Below are 20100 nucleotides of genomic sequence, written 5' to 3'. Positions count from 1 at the left end.
AAAGGAGGCTGTGAGCGTACTGCAGTAATGTTGAGACATCATGTACCTTACTGCAACGTGCATGATGTTCTCTCTTAATGACACACACGTTATCCCAGTATGAGTGTGTGTCTGCGTTATCTCCTTCATCGGATTACTTCACTTCAGTTCTTCTTTCTCGGTTGCTTTTGTTTATCAAAACCTGTTGTCTTTTTGTCATTCTCTTGCTTTCTTTTTCTGCTAATCCTTCTATTTCCCCCTCTTGTTTTCCCCACTTATACCTTTGCATTTTAATAGCATATTGCTAAATAATTCATTACTGTCAACACTAGAGACAGTAAGCCCTCTCTATTGTGATAGACTAGCTCAGTGTTGAGCACACACTCACTCACTCACTCACTCACTCCTGCAAACTCCAACGTGACATCTCTATATTAATATTTCATTCCTCCATCTGCTGGATCAGAGCTCAGTTCCTGGTGACTGCAACATGTAACATGAGTGCATCCGTCTCACCCAGCAGGCTGCCAGTGCCCACAAGGTGTCCTGCCCAACTGCATCACTGTCTCGTGTGCTCTGTTGTTGCCAGCTTAAACCCCTGCCCCTTTCCCCCCGGTCATACCAGTAACTGCTTGTAGGAGACCTTCTCAGACCAGAGGATTAGGAAAGCTCCAGAATGTTCTTACCTTGTCAATTTGGCCCTGATGTCTGCAATCTTTCTAGTGCTCATAAGCCAAAGTTAATGGTGGATCTGAACAGGTCCAGGGGTCAGGTTTTGTTGTTTATAACTTAGACATGAGGACACAATTGTGGGCAGTGGTGCAGTCTTGGGGGGGGGGGGGGGGGGATCACCATTAAAGCTTTTATGCAGAACCTAACAACTTAAGGTTTCCCTATCAGAGAGTGTTCCGAAGAAAATATTTTTAAATACCCTAAGAACTCATCCATCCATCCATCCATCCATCTTATGGGGACAAGACGAGATGCCAGGGCATGGCAGGAACACTTGAGCAGCACCCTTGAGGATGCTTGTTCCTCAGTGTAGCTCAGTGGTTAATGCCCTAACCACTTGCGGGGAAAAAACAACTTTTGGCAAATGAATACATGTAATGAATGTACCTGACCTCTTATAAACATCCATAGAGCAAGTTCTGGTCCAAGTAATAGTGAAGCATAGGCATCTGTGAAGCATAAAAACTGTCAAGTGATATCACTAAATATGTTAAACAATTACATGGACATGCACATTATTAATTCTGAAAATGTTTGTAAAATTAAAATAAAAATGAATACAGTTTAAACAAGAATATTTAAAATATAGCAGAGAGAAAGGAATCAGAAGCTCTAACACATAGTCAGATGAATTTTCCTGCCGCAAAGTTAGAGCAAACTATCAGTTTTTCAAACCGAACCAAATCCTGTAATTACTTCAGAGCAGTGTGAATTCTGGTCATAGGCAATGAAGCATATTCCACAGAGAAGACAAATATTATAAATGACTGGTGCAGTAGTTTGTTTCAGATGAGCCTTCAGGCAGTTTAGTGTAAGTGCTCAACACAGCATGTGTACGGAGAGAGAGGGAGAAAGGAAAAGAGAAAGCACCTGTTTCCTGCTGCTAATGTGTCTAATGGTCTGGCGAAGGAGTGCTTCAGGCTTCACTACTCTCGCTTTCTCTCTCTCTCCCACACACACACACACACACACACACACACACACACACACACACAAACAATGCAGTCCTGTATATCTTAACTAAATTTCATTTTTACATTAACATGGTGTGAATAGAAAGCATTTGGAAGAACAGTTAGGTTCATTGTATGTGTAAGTGAATGCTGAAGCAGATGCAAATGAGTCACCAGTTAAATCACATTTAAACATGAGTTAGGTGGACATACGTGTGCATGTGTGTGTTTGTGTGTGTGTGTGTGTATGAAAGTAAATTACTGGGGCATTCCTAGTCAGAGTGGTCTTTGGTTAAGTGTGTGTGTATCACAGCTCTGTATGGCGCATGATGTATCAGTATCCCAGCTGTAAAAAAGACATATGATGATGTGTGTTAGTAGATTCCTGTTGTGGATGTTTGTGAACTGCAGTGTTCTAAGCTAGATCTCTCTTTCTTTCTCTCTCTCCCTCCCTCTCTCTTTCCGTCTGCCACTGTGTCTCTCGCTACTTCCTGGAGTCCTGCGACTCGCCGTGCTCTCAGTATTGTTAGCCATTTTTGACCTGCCAGGGAAAAAAATCCTCCTGTCATTATTTACTACGATCTGCGATCTTCCTGTTTGGATGTTTACTCAGTGCAGATTTCGAGGAAAAAACAACTTGCTCACCAGCTAATTCTAGTCTATCCCATTTGTTCACAACCTCTGTGGAACATGAACAATCTCACAATCTCTGTGGAACATGAACAAAGACAAAGCGCATGTATTAAAAACAATTTTTTTTTTGGTCAGAAGAGGAAGTGACTTGGTGGATGGTGGTGCCGCTTATGGGCAGGAAGTTCTCAGCTACGGAGTTAAGCAGGACCTGATGTACCTCCGTTGTGGTATATGCACAACGTCACGTCTCTATGCTTCCACCCTGACCCTGAGAAGAGCTTCCAGAAGGATCTTCTCACAGTTACTGAGCATATACTTCTCATGCCTGTAGACCCTGGAGCTGAGCACACACTCCAGCTCTGGCTACTTAGGGAAAAGTAATGTTCTGTGGTGAAGGTGGAAGTCTGTGGCAGGTGCACTGGCTGTTTTCCAGCAGCCTGTTGGAACAGAGCGTGAGACCTGTGCCCTTGTTTTCCTGAGCTTGTGAAGCAAGATCTGGTTTTAGATGACTCTATAGCTCAGCTGTTAGACGCAAAATCATACTTTGTTGACATTATTACATTTGACCACCGAGTGTCCATAACCTTTTGAGGAACTTAAGATTTCTTTAACTTTCCTTAACAAGAACTATACCTGGACAAGAACTATTCCTGGACAGGGTCCTGTTTTTCTTTCCCACTACACTGTAGTAATGTTCACAGTAGCAATGGTCAGTGGTGCCTCAGTGGTTAAAAGCTCTGGGTTACTGTGGTCAGGAGTTCAAGCCCCAGAGTGGCAAGCTGCTACCGTCAACATTCCTACAGCTACAATGTAGTGAGAAAGAAAACCAGGAATCTGTCAAGGAACTGTCTAGTTCTTGTTCAAGAGATTTCCCTTAATCCTCTCTGGATGAGACAGCACTCTGACCCTACATTCCTAAAAAGCTGGCTATGTGAATAAAAGAATTTCACTGTACAGATATAAACTGTGCTGTGGTCTTATTGATCAAAGTTGAGATGAATGTTCTGTATTATTTTTGCTTTGTGTGAATGTTAACATTAACACTAATGTAGATTTAACAGCACAAAGCACAGTTTCATGCTCTTCTCCTGTGAGCACTCTTCAACTAGAATAATGTATATAATATGCTCGTGCCTGTGGAAAAGCAAGAGCTACATAAGCCTTTCCCTTTGCCATGGTGCTACAGGTTTTAAAAAGCCAGGTAAGAGGTTTGAGTTGTCTGCCAAAAAGTACTTACTCTACAGGAGGAACTAAAAGATTTCCTGGAAGAACTACAGCCCAGAAAACTAAGATTAGCCACAGTTCCTCTTGTGTAAACGCGCCTTAATTTCCTTAGCTCCTCAAAGTTCCTGCAGTGAAAACATGCCTATAATGAGCTCTCTAATCCTGAACTGTATTATAATTTTTAGCTCCTGTATGTATATGCAGGACTGTCAAAGTTATCCACTATCCACAATACAATAACTGCAGTCCATGTTAGTCCATCATAGGAATAGTGATGATTTTCCAGAGTGAGCGTACTGATGTAAAATCACTTCTTCCTAGGCTTAAAGAATTACCACATCTACCACATCTGTAGCACATGTGGCAAGAATTTCAACATGTTTCATTACTGACAAAAGAACAGAGAACCTGTTTACACCAAATTACACCAAATTATACCAAATATAAAGAAAATCAAAGGACAGTTGTTGAACTCTATCAAGAAATGTTGTGCTGTTGTAGCCCTGCCCAATCAGGTAGAAACTGACTACACAGGTAAGGCAGAAACTATAAATTCTTCTGGCTGAAAAAGATTTACTACTTAATTTACAGATACTGAGGAATTTGTAAATATGTTCTACAACAATGACATGATCTGTGCAAGTGTTTATTGACACTCCAACAACTGTCCTTAGAAGGTCTATTATAAGCAAGTAGGCTTTTCCACACATATTAAGACTGGATTAGGACCTACACTTAATGTGTGGAAAAGCCTACTTGTTTATAATAGACCTTCTAAGGGCAGTTGTTGGAGTGTCAATAAACATTTGCACAGATCATTTGCACTATCTTTGTTAACGTGCTACATTTATTTATATATATACATACACACTCCTATACACTTCCCAAGTGTGTTTATCACTCTGGACTGCACTGTTTTTCTTTATCATACTGCTACACACGCTCTGGCACCCTCAAATGTTCTCGGTGTCTGTCTAAGGCTGCAGATACCAATTTTGGCTTCGCTACTCATACTGCCAGCCAGCATACACACCCCATGCAGTAATGATCACATCTCATACCAGCCTTGGCAGCCTCCCTGGCACCTCTACTGGTGTATGTCCACACTGTCAGGAACATCTCAACTGTACAAATGACACTGCTTCAAAGCTTTCTTTTTGTCTTCCTGGTCAGCCTTGATTCCTTCTTCCTTTAAAAACTAATCTTATTTAAGATGGTGGAGATTGCAGTGGATCAACTCACTAATACAACACGTGCACACATTTACACTGTGCCTCCTGAATCACTGTTACTATGCCAACATTCGCACACAGAGAGCTCGCTGAATTAATTGGAAGAGGTCATGAATGGGTTATACAAACTGCACGTGACACGTGGAGCGAATGGTAAGGTTTGCCCTCTGTGAGTGGGTGAATATTTGTGTGGGTGTCTCTGTACTTGTTTTGTGCAATAGTTACCTGATAAGTGGCATGGCATGTGTTATTAAAGCAATACTCCCATTGTTTTTCAACCTAATCTCTATTGGCTACGTCTGTACTGTATGTGTGATTACCAGTGACCAAAATTTCAACACCATTTCCAAGTGCTAAAGGGAAAACGACAGAAAGCATGTGTACTCGAAAATCACTTATAATGAAAGTCTAAGGGCAGATGTCGGGGTGTTGGTAAGCTATTATGGGAAACATACTTTTTTGTAAATCTCTATAATTCATCCTATTAGAGACAGGACTATTTTATCTGAATAGTATCTACACAGCCTTCAAGTATATTCAAAGTAATCGAAATAGATTTTTTTTTTTTTTTTTTTTTTTTGGTAAGACTTTGTCAAAATACCTTTATTGTTAGTGTAATGGCTGTAGTTTTGAATTCTCATTATATAGTCATGTACTTCTAACATTTATTGACCAAGTTCAGCAACTGCCCTTAGACGTGCATTATAAGTGATTTTTGAGATTTTTGTGTCAGTGCTTGACCATGGTAATTGCACATCCACTACAAATGCAGTACATAGAGATTAGGTTAAAAAGTATTCCTAAACCAAGCAATTTCTTCCTATTGTTATTTACCCTAACATATTCTTAAACAGCAATGCAGAAAATAACTGTTATTATATGTTTTTTAAAGCTTAGAACCACTTTCTTCAGAAGTACAGTTTACATACCATATTGTGTTATAAAAACTATTTCAGTACCAAACTCATTCACTAACTCTTGTAGTGAGAAACAGAGGAACTGAGCTCACTTCCTCTCTACCGCTTTGGCCTGTGATGAATGATTTCTCAGGTAACATGTTTGTTCTTGAGGTTCAGTGAAGTTTAGTATGCAGTTCCATGTATAATTTTGTTCTGTTGAAAGACAAAAAGCAAAAGAAAACAGGGCCTGGTCCAGTAACAAAGAGCAGTGCGTGTGTAATGGGAGAAATTTGTAAGATTACTAATCTCACACTGTTTCCTCTAATACCTTATTTAACACTCTGGTCCTGTGTGTTTGTGTGAAAGGGTCCAAGATATTTGCAAATTAAATACCTATAATATAGTGTGCAAAGTCTGTTTCCAGCTCCACTAACCTACAGCCAGGTCACACTGATTCATACCTATGTATGTAATTATGTAACTGGACATTAAGGACCATTCACTATTCTAAAAGCTAATTAAAGGTACAAAACATGCACCCTTGATGGTACCAAGCTAGCAACCCCTTATTTTTGAGAGTGAATGACTAAATCAGTAATGTAATTTTTATAATAATTTATAAAGTGTAATCTAATATAATTACTTTTTGGACTACCTTTGATTTCAATGTACTATTATATTAATGTAGCAAAAGAAATAACTCCTTTAGTAGTCCTTTAAAAGAGAGCAAATCATAGAGTGTTATATGTATTAATAAACATATAAGCATTAATGCACATCACTCTTTCTTTGGAGAACCATTGTGCAATGTTTTGTATTGTAATTTTAGTGTTTTGGATGTTTCCTCCTGACCTCGTAGCTAACCATAGCTAATTAGTGATAATATTGGTAGTTAAACAGTTATCTAGTATGACTACTAGGAAAAAAAAGGTAAGCTGTTACAGTTAGATTTGGTAATGCTTACAAAATCATTGAGTTATCTTAATTATCATGACAGCTTTTATTCATGTTAGAGGCTTACCTAGTAATTATACCAATAGTTTATGATTCGTTGGTGTTGAAAATATAAGACAGTAATCAATAAAAAATTTTAATTTAATTTAATCTGAGTACAATTATATTCAAATGGGTCATATTCTGATTATAAGTACTTGATTTTTGTTTGTTAATGTTGCACAAAATATCAAAAATGAAATACTTCTTAATAACAATTAAATATGAAATAGTCTAACTTTTAAGACTTTCAGGTACTTAATAAAATAGACTAACACTATTTTAATTTTGAGAAGTCAAAGTGTATATGGATATAATATGTGCCCCCTGTAAAACACACAAGCTATTCAGATATTGCTAATACATTATGTGTAGACTCATTTTTTATGTAGATTACATTTAATTTTAAATCAGGTTTGATAATAATTGGTGTTAATAGCAGAGCGACCTATACCATTACTTATAATTGACACCACTTTAGGCAACCAAGTGGTAAAATTAAAGTCCAGGTGAAGAGTTTGATTCAGTGTTGTATATGAGTATGAGTTAGAGCACTCAGCATATTGGAAAAATAGTATAATCCATTTTGTTTTGGTTGTAAACATCTAAATATTTATTTTGCAGTAGTATAATTTTGATATTGTACTTTGATATTGCATTTTGATATTGTACTTAAAATCCATAATTATGATATTATACAAGTACATACTCCTGTTTACATAAAATTACTACCCAACACTGGTCAGATGTCTGATCTTGCTTTCTCCCCAGCAGCATGGGTTAAATACACATTTAATGCTCCTCTTTCCAGGTCTTAGCTGAGAGCCTGCATCTGATTTGAGTCATATATATTAACCTGCACCTCTGTGCTGCTCTTTCTGCAGGTCTTCCAGAACAGTACTACAGCCTGGTGTGGTTCCTGAGCCCCATCCTGGGCCTCATGTTCACTCCTTTGATAGGATCAGCCAGTGACCGCTGCACTTTGCGCTGGGGTCGCCGCCGGCCCTTCATTCTAGCACTGTGTGTGGGTGTGCTCCTCGGTGTAGCACTCTTCCTCAACGGATCTCTAATAGGTGAGCCCCAGGATGGGGGTGGAGCTTCTTGCTCGAGCCCCACAGTTCATAAATATACAGCGACACTTTAAATACACAAAGAGGGCATCGGAGGTGATGAACTAACACTGACCTCTTTAAGCTGAAAATGTTCTTAATAAGGTAGTGATATTTATTTAGAAACAAGCTGGAGGAAAGGACTTTCCTTGTGCATTCAGTTCAAATCAAAAATCATTACAAGTACAGCAACTGAAATGAAAATCTTTCAAGTCTTTTCCAGACTTGAAAGTTTTTTCAGACTCACTTCTAGACTCACTTCCTCTTTCTGTGAGCTGTGACTTGACTTTCTCAAAACCACAGTTTCTACTGGCGTGGAACAAAGCACCTGACACTTTAACCACATGACTTTCACACAGTTATTTTAGTTTATTTGAACTTAAATAAGGTTTACAGTAATTCTTCACACAAGAGACTGAAATGACCATAAATGCACTATAGCTAACTGTATCTGCTCTATCAGCGCCGATGGTAGTATGAATCCCAAATCCTCAAACTACAAGATATCACAAAGTACTCCAGCTCACAGACATACTCCTGGGTTTTTTTTTTAACCAAATCTTAATCCATTTAATCTGTAGCTTGTAGCCAGCATGTAGGGGCCCCTTACAGTGGGCCCCTGTGCAATATTCAAATAAAGAATTTGAATATGCCTATCTCCACACACTTAATATTCCACAATCAGTAACCTCGTTACTCTGGTCAGTAGTACTGTCTACAACTGCTTAACATGAGCCAACACTAAAATAGCAAAATAGAAAACAAGCATGGCTACTAAGCAACAAGTCATTCACAGAGATATAAATATTGACATTTGCACCCACTTCGCTTTTTGCCACTGGAAAACTGGACATCATTTATCTGTCTTTTAGAAAGTTTTGTAGAAATGTTTCCAAATTCCCATCAGATTTACAAATGGCTCATTAACAGTGATTTTCTTTGTACTCACATTCAAATATTGATTAACACAAGTCATCCGTAAATTACCAAGCACATTCAGGTCACAGCTGATTTACTCTCCGTGACACCCACAAAAGTCCATAAACAGCAAAGCTCACAGAGATCTGAAAATGGCAACAACAACAAAAAAAAATGGTGACGAAACAGTGAAAGAGCACCTCCAAGAGTGATGTGAGTTAAATCATCCAGTAATGCAGCTCAGCCACTGCAGCATGTCGGCAAATGCGGACACACACTAATTCTTCCACCTTTTGCAGGGCACCATTACTTTTGTCCCAATTGAATGTCTGTTCTTATCTGTTTTAACTTACAGATTCATTTTGGATTGCTTTCTTTTAGGTGATTAATATGAAATGACTGAGTTTCTCAACTGAATTTGTGCGTGCAATTGAAATCAATAAGATTTGAAGATGATGACATTAGTGAGTCTCCTTACATATAGAAATTTACATAAACTCAGGAGCTCTTGTAGGAACTTTTTTTTTTACCTAACTGAATTTTAAAGAGAATAAAGTTGTAGAAATGTAGAAATATGTAGAAAATGTAGAAATAAGCTATATTTAGGCTTAAAATCACTATTTTTACACATTTTTTACATTTTCAGTGTACAGTACTTTAAAATAAAAATTTGTTAGTTGATATTTGCAGTTGAATTATGACACTGAGTGTGAGCCATCTTTGTCTGTGAGTGTGACCTCTTGTTACCCTTTATAGTAGTTTTGTGATAGAGAGAAAGAGAAAGAGAGAGTAAACTGTCTGCTCTCACACTACTCATAATGAGTACTTTGTGTATGTGTGTATGCGAGACTGTAAACCCTGTCCGTCTTGGTGACATGGGAAAGGACTAGGAACCAGTTCACAGGGAAATATTTCCTGTTGTGCCCCTTTTTTTTACCTTTTATTGGCTATCTGGAACAACTTCCTGTCTCCTGTCTCCAGCATTAGCTTGCTGTGTGCTGCTCTATTGTCAGAGGGCAAAACATCTTACAGCGCTTACAGCTCATATGTTAGAGTTAGACCGTTTCTCGTCTTGCATTGTGTCTGCCTCTCTGGTTATCTATTGCATTGTGTCTGCCTTATTCTTATTGTCTATTGTCTCTAATACTTTTACTTAATCTTACACCATCAATGTCAAACTTTTTTTTTATTTATTTTTTTATTTATTTATTTTTTATATAAAATAACTAAAATAACCACATATGTACCCTGGCCATCTCATACTTTTGTACTTCATGTGGGCATTTGCATTTCTTGGCTTAAGAATGAAGCAAAGTTTGATTAATTCTGTCAAAATTTGTCAGAGCCCATCAACTGGTAACCATGAAGGCTATGTTCTAAAAATGAGATCAATTGTGTTGTTTTTAATGACAGTTTTATCTCAGAATAAGGAGATGTATTCTAATAATATTGAGATGTTTTTTTTTCTTACAAGAACACAATATTTTCTTGTAGTAATAATCATTTTTCTTTTCTCATAGCGTGATGTTCTCTTGTAGTAATGAGATGCTTTTCTCTCAATAACAAGATATTTTCTCGTAATAATTGAGATGCTTTTCTCGTAATAGTGAGATGTTGTCCTGTAGTAATGAGATGCTTTTCCTGTAAAAGCTAAATGTTTTCTCAAAATAAAAAGATGCTTTTCTCGTAATAACGAGATGTTTTCTTATAGTAACAAGATGCTTTTCTCATAATAATGGAATATTTTTGTGTAGCAGCAAAATCATTTTCTTGCCATAACAGGATGTTTTCTCGTGATAACAAGATGCTAATGGGGATTTTTTTTTTTTTTATGACAGCAATGCACTTCTGTAGGTAGGTAACTCAAGCCAGTATTTATTGCTGGTATGGCTTGTTCTCTTGTGCGCTCTGATTCTCATGTCATCGTGTGTGCTGTGTGCTGTGCTGTGTGTGCTGTATGTCAGGTTTGGCTGTAGGAGATTTGCCCAACAGGCAGCCTATAGGCATCGTGCTGACTGTGCTTGGAGTGGTGGTGCTGGACTTCTGTGCTGATGCAGCCGAGGGGCCCATCAGAGCATATCTGCTGGATGTGGCTGACACAGAGGAGCAGGATATGGCTCTCAACATCCACGCTTTCTCAGCAGGTACATTATATATGTACACACGTCTAAACACACAGTGTCACATCCACACTTTCTCATCAGGTATATCTTTCACACATAAACACTGTTCTCAACATCTCATCTCTTTCAACACCTTCTCAGCTGAGGGTACACTGTACACACGCAAAGATAAAGAAATGTACACACATTTGCACAAACATTTTCCCACATGTAGGCTACAGTGTGCACAGTTTTTATGGACCAGCACTGAATATATGAAGTTGAAAAAAGGGAAACACTTGTTGTTCTCAAAGCATCATTGTATGTTTATAGCTGCTATAACATAAGTGATAACAGGAACTTGTTTTGCGGACATTCGACATTAAATGTAACTATTTTGTGTGTGTGTGTATGTGTGTGTGTATAATGATATGATGATAAAAATTATATAAATGATGATACATGGTACTATAATAATATAACAGATAAAAATAAAAAGTATTTTGTCTCATTCTTAAATAAATAATTGTTAGGGCCAGCAAATTGGTATAAAAGTAATAAAACACTTTGGGACATAAAACACTTTGGGAAAATAATCAACCTCAACTTTGCATTGGATCAGATCACATCACCCCATCATTGATTATTTTCTTATAACTGCATACCTCCAAGTGTTTTATTCCTTACATAACAGAAACACACCGTGTAGTCTATATGAGCCAAGCAAAACAATAGTGAAACAACTCGTCCTATTTGGATTTTTTTTTTCTTTTTCAAAAAAGCAACTCTGCCAATTGTACATGAAGTGCCAATGCTATATAAAACTATAAGTTTGCAAATTGTGACTCTCATTATCAATGGTTAAACTAACATGAGAGTTAATAGCGTTCAGTAAGAAGTTAATCAGGAACTACAAAGAGGAGTGACTTCTGTATACCAACTTTGTGCATTGTTATAAAGGTCATAAATCAAGCTGCCTTACTAACCAGTGTGTGTATCTTTAGGACTGGGAGGTGCTGTGGGCTATGCACTTGGTGGTCTTGACTGGACAAACACCGTCCTTGGTCAGGCTTTTAAGTCCCAGGAACAAATCCTGTTTGTGTTCGCCGCTGCAATATTTATCGTCTCAGTGACACTGCACCTCTTCAGCATTGAGGAGGAACAGTACATCCCGCAGCAGGAACGACTGGATGAGGAGGCTGAAGGGACAGCCTCTGTCAAACTGAATGTCCTGCTTGGTCTTCCGACATCGCAGCAGCAGCTGGATCTGATTCCTGAGGATGAGCCCTATGAGCGTGAAGCCCACTCAGTTGAGCCAGAGCTGGACTTCCTGGATGTGGAGCTGGTGCGCAGTAAGAGCGACTCAGTGCTGGCCATGGCTGATGGCACACTGGAGCATGAGGCAATCTTCTTGGGCCAGATAGAGCCTTCCATTTTTCATGAGCGCTTATCATCGTACCACGGCAGCCAAGAGTTCCCACATGGGCGCTTCAGTCTCAGCCGTCTCTCAACCTTATTGCACGAGCCAGAGGGTGAAGAGGTGCCACTCCATGCAGAACCCAAAGCCCCCAATGGCCAACCAGCCGGGCACAGTGATACCACCGGACATTCCCAGCCACTTCCAACAAATGCGTTCAAATCCTCCAGTGCTGGAGCTGCCATCCGGCGCCGACGCCACACCTTCTACCGCCAGTCGTCCTGTACTTTCTCCTACTATGGACGCCTGGGCTCACACCGCTACCGCTACAGGCGTGCCAACGCCGCCGTGCTTATAAAACCATCACGCAGCATGAACGACATCTACGAGATGCAGCAACGCCAGAGGAGGGGACAGAGGCACAGAGCTCGGCACCAAAGCGGAAACACTACATCCAGTGGAGACACTGAAAGTGAGGAGGGTGAAATGGAGACTACTGTACGCCTCCTCTGGATGTCCATGCTAAAAATGCCCAAAGAATTACTGCGCCTCTGTCTTTGCCACCTGCTCACCTGGTTCTCCATCATCGCTGAGGCTGTATTCTACACTGACTTTATGGGACAGGTCATCTACGAGGGTGACCCCACGGTGAGAAAATAAAGAATTTAGTTTAAGACATTTATTAGGGGTGTAACGATACGCAAACATTCAAATTCAAAATTTGATGCAATATGTTGGTGTCTCGATATGACACATTTTCAATACTACAAAAATAAGCATTGCCTGTATATGTGCCTTTGGTTTCCATTTTCAATTGATTAAAACATTCAACATTATAAAAGGTACAATAATTGAAATTTAATAATGACACAGTGTTTGTGTGATCGGGTCAATCTCTTACTAGCATATAATGAAACAAAAGCTGTGCATTAAATAAGATTTTTCAGGTATGCAGGGTTGCCAGGTCTAAAATCCCTGCACAAAAAGACCATAAACTAGCTCCAAAAAGTTTTGAAAAGAATTGGAAAAGGGAGATGCATTTTTGTTCTTTTTCCTAAGTCTTTCTGCCTGAACCGACATAATTTTTCCACCTGCAACTTTGTTTCGTAACGGGCAATTTGGCATATAAACCGTGACACTACCAACCTGTTGGTGTGACTCTTAAGGGGTGATGTCTGTGGTCCTGCATCTCTCTGTAGCTCAGACATGTTTTTGAAATCTCCTCCATAGCAAGAGGTCTTATATCTGCAGCTGTGAACTTACCTGTGTGTGTGCTTGTTTATGTCGTCAATGGTATTCGTGCCGGCTAGTATACCAATATGGTAAAATGCTAGCATATTAGTTTGTGAAACAGCGTGGTTAGGAGAAGGGTGTTTTTTTGTTTGTTTGTTTTGTTTTGTTTTGTTTCTAATCCCCGTAGCCTCTGCTGATTTGAGATGAACGTACTTGTTCAGAGGCAGGAGTGTGGGTGTGATTAGGTTTAAATATTTATTACACCTCACAAATAAACAAGCAGTATTTTATGATGAATAGCCAACTTTATTATGCAGTCTGTTGAATATATTGTTTGAAACAATGATGTATCAAATCGAGTAGCTCGCATCGAACAATATGGCACACCATATTGTTACACCTCTAATATTTATGCATACAGTAGATGTTCAGGCCAGTATTTGCTGACAAACATTCATAAAAATATCTGAGACCATAACAGAAAAACATCTGGAATGTTTTCCACAGCAAAAATTCAATCTACTTTGTTAGTTATTCATTGTTTAAATAAAGTTTCCAGTTTCTGAAATTGTCTTCATGTTTACTTCTGTCACTAGGTTATGTAGGAGTAAGACAGTCTATTCTAGATAGCTCTGAATCCCTGTGTTTGTGCCCTAGGCTCCTTCAAACTCCACTGAGCTGCAGAACTACCATAAAGGAGTGCAGATGGGCTGCTGGGGGCTGGTAATCTACGCTGCTACTGCTGCTGTCTGCTCAGGTCTGTTAAATGCAATATAATGAATCTACAATATGATGAAGAGTCTCGGAACAAACATGCAAATACCTAGGTGTAATGTAGTTTCTTTTTCTGATGGGATTTTCTGTGTAATTCCTCCATCAACTGTAGTCTATAGGTATGACAGGATGCCCTGATAATATTCTCTATAGGAGATTATAAGTGATTCTGGGTTCTTGCTACATTACCCATTGTAGGACTAAAATCTATCAATCAGAGCATAGATAGGACTATAACCATGTTCAGAACTAAGTTAAAACAAATATATATATATATATATATATATATATATATATATATATATATATATAAAATCAATTATACGTTCTGTGTATTCTAAATCTGTTTGTTTCCTCTTGTAAAGCTCTACTCCAAAAGTATCTGGACAACTTTGACCTCAGCATAAGGGTCATCTACATTCTGGGCACCCTGGGCTTCTCCATCGGCACAGCCATCATGGCCATCTTCCCCAACGTCTACGTGTCCATGGTGATGATCAGCAGTATGGGTATTATCTCTATGAGCATCTCCTACTGTCCATATGCTCTACTGGGCCAGTACCATGAGATCAAAGAGGTGAGATGTCACAACATCAGAATGGAGAAAAAAAATAAGTGATCTCAGTGACTTTGTCTGTGATGTGGGTGTGGGTGCCAGATGGGCTGATTTGAGTATTTCAGAGTGGTGCGAAAAACAAAAAAACATCCAATGCAGGTCGATGAGAGTGGTCAGAGGAGAATAATCAGACTGGTTCAAGCTGACTAGGGTAATGCAGATAACTACTCTTTACAACAGTGGTGAGCAGAAAATAATCTCAGAACATGCTAAACCTTGAGGCAGATGGGCTACAACATCAGCAGACCACATCAGGTTCCACTCCTATCAGCCAAGAACAGGAATCTGAGGCTACGGTGGTTACAGGATCACTGAAACTGGATAACTGAAAATTGGAAAAACCTCTCCTGGTCTTTTTCCAATCTGTAACTGTCCAAGTGGATGACAAGAGTGGAACCTGATGTGGTTTGGAATGTTGTGTATTCTGAGATGGAACAAACAGGGCTTGGTCAATACAATTCATTAACTACAGTTCTTTTCAATTGTTCCACAGTATATCCATCACAGCCCTGGCAACTCAAAACGAGGCTTCGGCATCGACTGTGCAATCCTGTCCTGCCAGGTGTACATCTCTCAGATCATCGTGGCATCAGCATTGGGAGCAGTGGTGGACGCAGTGGGCAGCGTGCGTGTCATCCCCATGGTGGCATCCGGTGGCTCTTTCCTGGGTTTCCTGACCTCTTGCTTCCTGGTCATCTATCCAGGAGATGGTGATGGGGAGAAGAGTGAGCAGAACAAAGCTCTCACCAATTCCAGCAACACAGAGAATGACACCAACACCGAGAAGCCCAGTGTCCTGAAGCTCACACGCAAAGGCACCACAACCACCACAACCTGCAACGTGGAGTGCGAATCCACGCTGTAATGAAGATGCGTGGCTGTGAAGCTCACATTCCCTCCATCCCAGCAGAGTTCAGCTTTCACAGGGCAGAAGTTTAGATTTTATTTGTTTGTTCATTAGTTTTGGGAGGTGGCATTGGCATTCTTGATCCTCAGAGCCACCAGGGGGGGTGCGGGACACACGAAATGACAAGGGCATTTTGGTCTGTCTCTTTCTCTATATATATATTTCTCTATTTAAGCATGCACTTCATCCAATCAAAAATCCTACTTCCACTCTAAGTGCAAGATCTAATCATATAATCTAATCTAATCTAAATGAAAATTATTTGTGTAAGATAATCACCTGGTTTCTAGGTTTTGTTTCCATTGATAATTGTTCCTTCATGTTTGTTTGTTTGGTTTTATGGCCTCCTGTCCAGGAAGAGGAAGTTTCCCAGGTACATTGGGAAAATTGGGTGTGATCAGCAGCAAAGCACCCAAAGGTTTAAAACAGACCCAAATCCTCGTCTCTGTATTTCGTTAATCTTTTCATAGTGTTTTAGTTTGTGCAAAACTGCTAAAGTCGATGCTGGGAGAAGGAATTGCTTCTCCTTCAAAGATTCCTTCAAAGGTCCTCTGTTCCACCTATGAGCAGTGCATATAAAACATGTTTCAATTTCAACACATATATCCAAATCTTCCACCCATTGGTGGAAACGCTTTACTGCTTAAAAAATAATGTCGTAACAAATCTCAATGCTGCAGCCGAGTCTTTAGAGCATGTACCAAATGGAGTAAATGGGTAAATGTGTGAAAATAGTGGAAGATGCCCTGTGTATCTTTCAGTTCAGTTTTCAGTTGTAACAGGATGTGATTGGCGTCAGCTCAGTTGTCATGTAGTTTGTGTGTTTGTACGTGGGGCTTGAGGTGATCGGGAAGGTGCTTGAGGAGCATTTCAGTGTAAGCGCTCACTGTTTTCACTTTTTGGCAGAACTTAAGCTGTGCAGTGAATTCACTTTAAACATGGTGTTTTTAGTTTAGTTCTCCACCTTTCTGTTTTGCTTCTATTGAATGGAGGGTGCTTGGGACTGGAGTGCTGCACCATCAGTAGTAATGTTTACATTCTCCTTCACTGCTGCATGTTGGAAGTCGTTTTTAGACACCTTCCACACTGAGATCTCCCAATTTTCTCGTCATCTCTGGCACCTTGGCTCCTCCGTGGCCTCCAATTCAGTCCCAGTTTACTCCACAGCCGTGCAATACACCTGTGATGGTGGACACTGGGTGGTTGTGTGCTTAATCCTTCCAGCTGGTCTTCTGGGTTTGTCACATTTGGTGTAAAGTGGTGAGATTTCTGACTTACTCAAAGCTGGATGACTAGTCATGACCTGAGGTCAGGATCCTATTGGGATATTTACGAGACACGATATTTACTTCCATGTTGCTGTTTAGCATGTCAGACACTCTGAAGCATGTTGACAATATTTGTGTTTCCCTTGAAGCAGATTTGTACTTATATCTATCTTTATACAGTATTAAAACTAAGTCATAAGCTGAAATATATGTTTTTTGGAATGTTGGTTAAAAGAAAAAAATACATAAACCAAACTTGAAGAAAAAAATATAAATATATATATATATATATATATATATAAACACAGCTTATTTTCAGACAAATCAGACACAGTTGCAATAATAATGTTACTTGCCTCAGAACGTGTGAACGTTTGAGTGCTGAATTTTTCTACCTAGTGCATGAGGATGTTGCATCCTAGATACTAAAGAAATGCAATACGTTTTATGAAGGCCATATAGCCTCTATAATGAACTATGAACATGTAAATAACATGTTATAATGCATTTATAAGGCATTGTTGAATTGTTAAAATAATGTGTTATAAGTATTAATCATGTACCAGAATGACTGTATCTGTATCTGTTTAGTGCTAAACATATCCCTATCTTTATTCAGTTTAAAACATATAGTGGGCGTGGCCTAAACCAAATGTTTTTTGTTTTGTTTTTTTTTGTTTTTTTTTATAATATGGACCAGATCACTATGCCCCCAAAGGAAAACTCTGGACAAAATCTCAGAGTTAAAACAATTCCTCAACCTCAGCTACATCATTCAAGTTATATGTGAGGGATTATTATTATTATTTTTTTTAATCCCTGTCACACAGTTATTTTTTTGTACCTACTTGTTTTGTATCTATTATTGTCTGTACCAACCCATGATATTTTCTTACAAATTTAATTGGTTATATTTCCCAAAATATAAACTAACTAGTAGCCTAATTTAAACTACCACAACCCTGAGCAGGCATTAAAGCTTATGGGACAAATAAAGACCATGTTCATTAACATTGTAAATGCATCATGTTATTGTTCATGTTAATGAACATCGTCTTTATTTGTCCCATAAGCTTTATATCTGTATTTATGTCCATTTAACATTATCCTTCCATTCCAAATGATGTATTCATATTCAACTACATCCCTGCTAAGAATAAGAATATTTCAAATATATCTCACTTTAGGTAGAACTGATAAATACTACTTTATACATTCTTATAAAAATGTATAAATTTTATAAAACATCTGAGTTGTAGCAAAAAACATCACATGCCACAATACAGTAAAAGTTCTATACATTTAGAGTTCAAGAAAATGCAAAAATTGGAAAAAAGTACAGGGCTCAATTTATCTGTTAAATATAATACGCAAGCTGAGTTTCTTGGATATGTGTTACAGTATGGACACTATTTAATGCAATGTATTAACAATTAATAACATAAAGTGCAGTTTTCATGAATGCTTATAATATGTACAGTATAATGCCTTGAAAATGTATCATAACATAGATATGGTGGATAAGATATGATGTACCTTTATTGATCCCCTGTAGGGGAAATTCAGTAATAGATATAATTGTAATAATTCCGATATAGATATGGATATAAATATGGCCTTCATAGAAAGTGTTACTGATATGTACTCATTACTTAAAAATATTAGAGACTTGACTTTTGTCAGTGGACAGGTCTCTACTTTTTTTAAATACTTGAAGTGTGTGTTCATTTTTTTGGTGATCTAAGAGGGTATATGGTAAAAACCTGGATGAAGGGATGCTGGATTGGACTTGGTTTGGTTGGCTTTGCTCTATCGGGAGGCATGTTCAAGTCATGTGAATGTAACTATTGTCATTTTATTGTTTTACTATGAGCAAAAGATCTGATATTGCAAAGAACTTGCACACGGGCTGTCGTCCCTGACTCGGATTATGCATAGTCTTGGACTATGAAGGATTTCCGCTGGAGTTACATCTTTTACTGTGCAAGTTAGTTCAAGACAAGGCTTAATCCTTGTCTAGAAGGATGCCCGCACAGAGTTTTAAGAATCATCTTGCAAAAGAAAAAAAAAACTGTGGATATTTATTTTTTAGCTCTTTCATGTTATACAAAATGCTTTTGCTTTATTTAAAGATGAAAATATAATTACAGAGAGCTCTATTATTAACTGTTGTACTAAATGCAAATTGAAGTATGTGTTGGAAAAGATCAGAGCTGTGAGCGTGTGATGTGTGTGTGTGTGTGTGTGTGTGTGTGCGCGTGTGTGTTTTGTCTGTGCAATGTAAGAATTAGACTTTAGCTGTCTACATTACCTAGTTTACAGACATTAATTTAAAGCAAATGTCACTTAAGTCAATGATTCTCATTATATGTAGTTCAAGGTATGTGATTACTGAATAATCTTTTATCATTGCCTCATTATGATTGTGTATTTGTTCCGTGTTCATCACTTTAAAGAAAGAACGTGGATGTTAACATTGTTAGGACTGACAAAATGTATGGAGGAGAATCGAATATCTACAGTGTACTATATGCCTTGTTATTTGAAAGTTGTATATATTCCTTTGAAATAGTTTCTTTTGCTGCTATAAAAAAAAAGCTGATTATTTTTATTAGTTTCATTTTCTAAGAACTGTACATAACATCTGTAAATATGCACAAGCCTTCAGATGTAGACCTATTCAGGAACACTGTATTGAATGCACCTTTAAAGAATCACTGAAAGAAACATTGCTGATGCTTCTCCTTTTTCCTCTAGTTGCATGTATGAGTGATTTATGGCTATTGGATATATAGAGTAGAGTGCACAGGTTTGCGTACGATTCGGATGAAGAAAACAAAGAAATGTAATTTATAGCAACAAAAGTAACAAAGAATGGTCAAATAGTGGATGATATGATATTAATAGTGGGGAAGAAGTTTGCATGTCCCTTTCTAAATGTGATAATATTATCTATCAGCATATACACCCATACTTTTATAATGGTCTCCAATCCCTTTTGGATCCTATCAGTTGCAATATTCGAATGAATATGTTTCCTGTTCATTTTGAATAAATAGAAATATCCTTTTTATTTCAAAAACCATAGATACCCTTTCACATTTGGCAGAC

At 38.3% G+C, this 20100-nt stretch overlaps 1 protein-coding gene across 2 annotated transcripts in view; it reads left to right on the top strand.

The window, feature by feature from the left end:
• LOC113536039 (solute carrier family 45 member 4) overlaps positions 1–19716 on the top strand; it is a 47051-nt gene extending 27335 nt beyond the window's left edge. For both annotated transcript variants that reach the window (XM_053228404.1, XM_026929722.3), the window contains 6 exons: positions 7530–7718; positions 10637–10816; positions 11779–12839; positions 14082–14181; positions 14564–14775; positions 15308–19716. In XM_053228404.1, the coding sequence (XP_053084379.1) occupies positions 7530–7718; positions 10637–10816; positions 11779–12839; positions 14082–14181; positions 14564–14775; positions 15308–15679 (2114 nt within the window). In that variant the 3' untranslated portion in view covers positions 15680–19716. The remainder of the gene's footprint in view (positions 1–7529; positions 7719–10636; positions 10817–11778; positions 12840–14081; positions 14182–14563; positions 14776–15307) is intronic.
• The last annotated feature ends 384 nt before the right edge of the window (positions 19717–20100 follow it).

This window comes from Pangasianodon hypophthalmus, chromosome 23 (genome assembly GCF_027358585.1).
Source record: "Pangasianodon hypophthalmus isolate fPanHyp1 chromosome 23, fPanHyp1.pri, whole genome shotgun sequence".
Lineage (NCBI taxonomy): Eukaryota > Metazoa > Chordata > Actinopteri > Siluriformes > Pangasiidae > Pangasianodon > Pangasianodon hypophthalmus.
The sequence above is the reverse complement of the archived record's forward strand: the minus strand, read 5'-3'. Positions and strand labels throughout refer to the sequence as shown.